The 6,286-nt window shown below is 47.0% G+C and overlaps 1 protein-coding gene across 1 annotated transcript; it reads right to left on the bottom strand.

The window, feature by feature from the left end:
* Window positions 1-1,639: 1,639 nt before the first annotated feature.
* On the bottom strand, window positions 1,640-2,342 carry Pmar_PMAR003546 (conserved hypothetical protein). Its single transcript, XM_002784241.1, has 5 exons — window positions 2,261-2,342; window positions 2,112-2,215; window positions 1,914-1,976; window positions 1,761-1,844; window positions 1,640-1,710 (listed from the first exon to the last, which is right to left on the bottom strand). The coding sequence occupies exons 1-5, from the start codon at window positions 2,310-2,312 to the stop codon at window positions 1,687-1,689; spliced, it is 327 nt and encodes a 108-aa protein (XP_002784287.1). The 5' UTR covers window positions 2,313-2,342; the 3' UTR covers window positions 1,640-1,686.
* Window positions 2,343-6,286: the final 3,944 nt, after the last annotated feature.

Genomic DNA, 6,286 nt, shown 5'->3' with positions numbered 1-6,286 from the left:
TAAGTTATATCCTAAATATCACTCAGTAAGTAATGCTGATGATGGTCTGAGACAATTCAACGTGTCACTGTGACACGTTGAATTGACACTGTCACAAGACTCATGAGTTAGCTAGTTCTGTTACGAAAGGGAAGGCTTTGGACCATAGCTTAGTCCATCATATTGAAGTCAAGCCGGACATCCTTGCGACATCTCCGTACAGCGTGCATCGTCTCGAAAGTCACATCCAAGTCGGATCCTTGAGCTTGAGAGTAGTTCATTGGCCTTACGAGGATATCCACGAGGAGTCCACGAAAAGTAACAGAAATCCTGAGCGACTTACACCCCACCTCCACATAAGTGAGGCTGCATGCGCTTTCAGCATCCAAGAGTTGACGCTTCGTCCAAGAATCGAAATCGAAGCTGCGAGGCACACTATTTCCAAGCATAAGGGATGTCAAATTCCTCAAGTAGTCCGTAGGCAAGAGATCAAACTTCGAGTGATTCGAAGAATAGCCCAAGAGTTCACAGAGTTCGCCCATGAGGCACAGAGTTCGCAGAGCTGGACAAAAGTCTGAAATGGAAAGGTGACGAGTGACCGTCACTCGCCTCCAACAGTCACTCAATGACTGTTAGAGGCTAGCCGCTACCGATCAAGAATCTTCGATACTGAAAACCATTAAGGGCCCGACTAAATACCGGCGCGTCCCTGTCCAAGGTTCAGGACCTGAACTTCAGGTGACCTGAACCATACATCGATGTGGGTTGGACTTGAATCAGGTCCAATCCACATCGATGTATGAGCAGATGCTTCAACCCTCGGTCTCCCGCGATGATTACCATCTGATGATCAGATTCTGATCCATACTGACGAGAGCTCTGAAGCTTGTGAGTACTCGATTTGAAACAGCAACGTCATCTCCGAGACGCGATCCAGGGAAGAAAACTCACTCTCATATATGATGATTCCGAATTTGCCTCTGGACTCCAGAGTCTGGAGAAAAGCTCGAGCACTCGTCAGTCTCTCAGCAAGTAGTAAGACCGCTTCGATGACTTCAGATGATGAATGATAGGCATCGTTCTCAGGAGCTGGGAATGATACTCTAAGGTGAAACATGTGGATATTGCCAATAGGACAGCACTGCTGACTGTCAATTCTCACCTCAGGGACGTGAGCTTGCGAGGAGGAAGCCTGCTGAGCTTGTGGAAATCTACGTGAGTGTAGGAGAACATATCATTGATATGTTCTGATTACAGTACACAAACCGTTTCCATCTAGTTGAACTAGATGGAAACGGTTTGTGTACTGTAACTAGGCTAGTTCACGAAAATGCTTGCTCACGGCATACGACACAGTACAGGTTTGAGCAAAACCTTCGGGGAGCTCAGTCTACCGAAGATACCTAAAGAGGAATCATGAAATGTCACTATACAGAGCAAAAAGCCCAAGCATATGCAGATTCTTCTCTACTTGGCAATGAGCATGAGTGCGTCTTCTGTAAGCTCAGCGGACCCCACTAACTTAGAGTCAGAATTGGAACAGCGGGGATCTGCGGCCTTGTTCTTGACAGCTGAGGACCTTATCTTGGTGAGGTGATAACTGACTCTCGGTGGGGTATTCGATAGTTCAGTTGAGACTACTAACTCAAAAACTGCCAATGACTACTGATAAAGCGATTAAAAAGTCACTGTATTCTATAACCTACGTTACTTGCCTTTACCTATGAGTATCTGAGACCTCCAGGCTGATCAGAATCGCACTACTAGTTAATTATACTCACATCTTTAGCCTCATTAATCTTGGTCGCAATGAACGTACTACCGCCCTTATCAGGATGGTTGGCTAAAAGCAGCTCACGATGCGCCTGAGAAGACCTCCACTCGAATGCCTCATAAAGGGAGCCCCTTGGCTCCATGCGAGCATGCTACACTACCTTCCGAACGTTCTCCTTCGAGGCTCGAGCAAGGCTGAGGTTGAGTACTTTGCAGGCTTCCCCCTAAAGCGAACGGCGAGATTGGGAGTCAGCCCGAGATACAAAGAGGAAGGCGTGATCAGTTGGCCAGCACACAGTCGGCCGCTTCACCACGGAAAATCCAGCTGATACGGTTGACTGCTCAGCGCAATCTCCTACTCGAGACATCTTCGACTCGAACCCTTCTAAGCCCCTAAGAGATCGGAGGGCGGCCCAGGGCAATTTTGGAAGCATGATGTTCGAGGTAGCGGCCCATTTTAAACCTAAACCACTCAGAATTGGAGTTCTGTAAACAGAGGACTATTCACCTTGCCGGACGGCCAATGCCCCCACACCGAGGGCAAACAGCTGACCAAGCATTATGGGATGAGGGAAACGAGTAGCACTGGATGAGAGGAAGAACTACGGTAAACGCAATATGCTGTGGCGGGAGCGGAATATAACAACCAAATCAAACATCCCAAAGGAGACTGTGTTACTGTATCACACATGACGTATCCTTAGTGAGGATTCCTCACAGCCAACGAGTTTCCTACTCATGGCATTATCCTCTGACAGTTCTTTGATGTCGGAATAGAGGGCGGCAACGGTTGTCACCGCGAGAGTCACATGAAAGATGATGATTCATAACGGTTGAACAAGAGGCTTGCTAACGGGGCCTGCATCGGAGTACCACGGGCGGAAGAACCTTGGACGATACCGTTAGCGACCTGCTTTGTAATCACAAATGTTAGGTGGTGGAGATTCAGACTAACGGTCAGATCAACGTCACAAAATCCGGCATAAGCCAGTATCTAGAAGTCCGATTCTGAAGCGGAGATCCGTGCTGGATTAAGACTGCCTCTTGGAATGGCTGTTCTTGATCCATGTTTAACAATTTCCCGAAGACCATTGTCGCAATACTATTGCGATATCGGCCTTGAACACATAGTGCACTATCGCTTCCCAGGCCTCCTGAGCGGAACCAGCTATGATGAAGGGGACCCAGCACTGGCCTCGCGAAGACAGCCCATCAGTGAGGCGGACAGTAGACGTGAGTCGAAGCAGTCCGCCCAACTCGACGGTGTAGAGACGACACTTCACGACCAAGAAAAGCCTACCTCAGCAGCAACATCCCGCAGGCCCACCCCATGCATAGACATCATGCCGCCAATTACACTCACCACGATGCACTTGTGTCACGAAAAACATTCTGGTCTGATACAGCCATGATACCTCGTCTTATGACCTCCCTCAACACATCTGTCAATGAAGAGAAACAAACTGAAGAATTTTGGATCTTGCTCTCTTGAGCACCTTTCACTTACTCCTTGCGGTAACAGGCCATTCAAGATAGTTCGCGGTTGTGTTGGATTTACACCTTTTCCCGTGCGGGTTTGACTATGTTTAGTGTCACATCCAAAACTGACAATACGTGTTCATGTTTGACACAAACGAGAAATATCGGGCGCTAGACAATATGCATTCATCTTTGACACGATCCAGCCACTTTTGTACCAATCCATTTTTGAACCAATCCAAGTAGCGCCCGCCCCCCTTTAAAAAGCTGTAGGGATCGCGCCCTACGCGCTCGCCCTTGTAATCGTTATCGTCTGATCACTTATATTCGCTCGCCATCGATCGCGCTATGCACGTATGCGCACTGTGTGCTCATGAACTTAGGATAAGTAGAGTTACAACCCCTTTTTGATCCATGGCTCAAAGTCGGACGAGTCGAGCTGCAGGGCTCGACTCGACTCGACATTTCTCCGCCACCGGGCTCGACCGAGTTCGACTCGTCGAAAATCAGACGAGCCTCGACTCGACTCGCCGGACTCGACATGCCGGAAGGTGGTCAATACCATTGACTCAATACTATTGAGTCAATAGGTACTAACTGTGACTAATGTCAACTAGGTTCAACCAGGTCTATGGAAGTCTTCCATTGGAAGACTTTAGCTGTCAGGTACGCATCTGTGAATGAACGTTATGTTCACAGACTGTGAGCATAACGTTCACAGATACCGTTAAATTTGAACGGTTCAAACTTGCAATGTTCGAATATCGAAAGGTTCGCTGAGATTTGATTCCATTTATCCAAGGAAACACTCTTGAATCAAGAGCCTTGATTATCGACACATTCATTCCGAGCTTCATGTGTATTTAACTGCCATTCAAAACATATGAATGTTCCGAGTTATGCTAGACCACCGAGGATTCTCTCCCCCATAATCTGAGAAAGACACCACAAGTCTGTCGCTAGACACGCTGTCAGCGTGTGAGTGCCTAGCGACTCAGCCACTCAGCGTGACACTGAGTGCCTAGCATGACGCTAATAGTTCGATAGTCGAGCAGCCCGACTTCTCCGATACAGTTCAAGCATACACCCAGATCTTGTGAACTACAGAGTGGGGGAGCGTGGACGGAATTTGACCGTCAATGTCAGCGATTGCTGAACTTCGGCGTCTCGAATATCATATCCGTGGCTATTCTGATACAGTACAAGTATACCCCCAGATTCTGTGAACTAAAGAATTGAGGAGCATGGACGGAATTTGACCGTCAGTGTCAGCAATTGCTGAACTTCGGTGTCTCGAATATCATATCCGTGGCTAATCTGATACAGTTCAAGTATACACTCACATTCTGTGAACGATAGAATGGGAGAGCGTGGACGGAATTTGACCGTCAATGTCAACGGTTGCTGAACTTTGGTGTCTCGAATATCATATCCGTGGCTATTCTGATACAGTTCAAGTATACATCCAGATTCTGTGAACGATAGAATGGGGGAGCGTGGACGGAATTTGACCGTCAGTGTCAGCGATTGCTGAACTTCGGTGTCTCGAATATCATATCCGTGGCTAATCTGATACAGTTCAAGTATACACCCACATTCTGTGAACGATAGAATGGGAGAGCGTGGACGGAATTTGACCGTCAATGTCAACGGTTGCTGAACTTTGGTGTCTCGAATATCATATCCGTGGCTATTCTGATACAGTTCAAGCATACTCCCAGATTCTGTGAACGATAGAATGGGAGAGCGTGGACGTAATTTGACCGTCAATGTCAACGTTTGCTGAACTTTGGTGTCTCGAATATCATATCCGTGGCTATTCTGATACAGTTCAAGCATACACCCAGATTCTGTGAATTCAAGAACGGAGGAGCGTGGACGGAATTTGACCGTCAGCGTCAGCGATTGCTGAACTTCGGTGTCTCGAATATCATATCCGTGGCTATTCTGATACAGTTCAAGTATACACCCACATTCTGTGAACGATAGAATGGGGGAGCGTGGACGGAATTTGACCGTCAATGTCAACGATTGCTGAACTTTGGTGTCTCGAATATCGTATCCGTGGCTGTTCTGATACAGTTCAAGTATACACCCAAATTCTGTGAACTACAGAGTGGAGGAGCGTGGACAGAGTTTGACCGTCAATGTCAACGATTGTTGAACTTCGGTGTCTCGAATATCATATCCATGGCTATTCCCATACAGTTCAAGTATACACCCAGATTCTGTGAACAATAGAGTGGGGGAGCGTGGACGGAATTTGACCGTCAATGTCAACGATTGATGTACTTCGGTGTCTCGAATATCATATCCGTGGCTATTCTGATACAGTTTAAGTATTCACCCAGATTCTGTGAACTATAGGGTGGGGGAGCGTGGACGGAATTTGACCGTCAATGTCAGCGATTACTGAACTTCGGTGTCTCGAATATCATATCCATGGCTATTCCCATACAGTTCAAGTATACATCCAGATTCTGTGAACTATAGAGTGGGGGAGCGTGGACGGAATTTGACCGTCAATGTCAACGATTGCTGAACTTCAGTGTCTCGAATATCATATTTGTGGCTATTCTGATACAGTTCAAGTATACACCCAGATTCTGTGAACTAAAGAACGGGGGAGCGTGGACAGAATTTTACCGTCAATGTCAACGATTGCTGAACTTCGGTGTCTCGAATATCATATCCGTGGCTATTCTGATACAGTTCAAGTATACACCGAGATTCTGTGAACTAAAGAATGGGGGAGCGTAGACGGAAGTTGACCGTCAATGTCAACGATTGCTGAACTTCGGTATCTCGAATATCATATCTATGGCTATTCTGATACCGTTCAAGTATACACCCAGACTTTATGAACTATAGAGTGGGGGAGCGTGGAGGGAATTTGACCGTCGATGTCAATGATTGCTGAACTTTGGTGTCTCGAATATCATATCCGTCGCTGTTCTGATACAGTTCAAGTATACACTCAGATTCTGTGAGCTAAAGAATGGGGGAGCGTGGACGCAATTTGACCGTCAATGCCAACGATTGCTGAACTTCGGTG

This window comes from Perkinsus marinus (genome assembly GCF_000006405.1).
Source record: "Perkinsus marinus ATCC 50983 genomic scaffold scf_1104296935302, whole genome shotgun sequence".
NCBI classification, from domain to species: domain Eukaryota; phylum Perkinsozoa; order Perkinsida; family Perkinsidae; genus Perkinsus; species Perkinsus marinus.
Note: the sequence above shows the minus strand (reverse complement) of the source record. Positions and strands in the feature narration are given on the sequence as shown.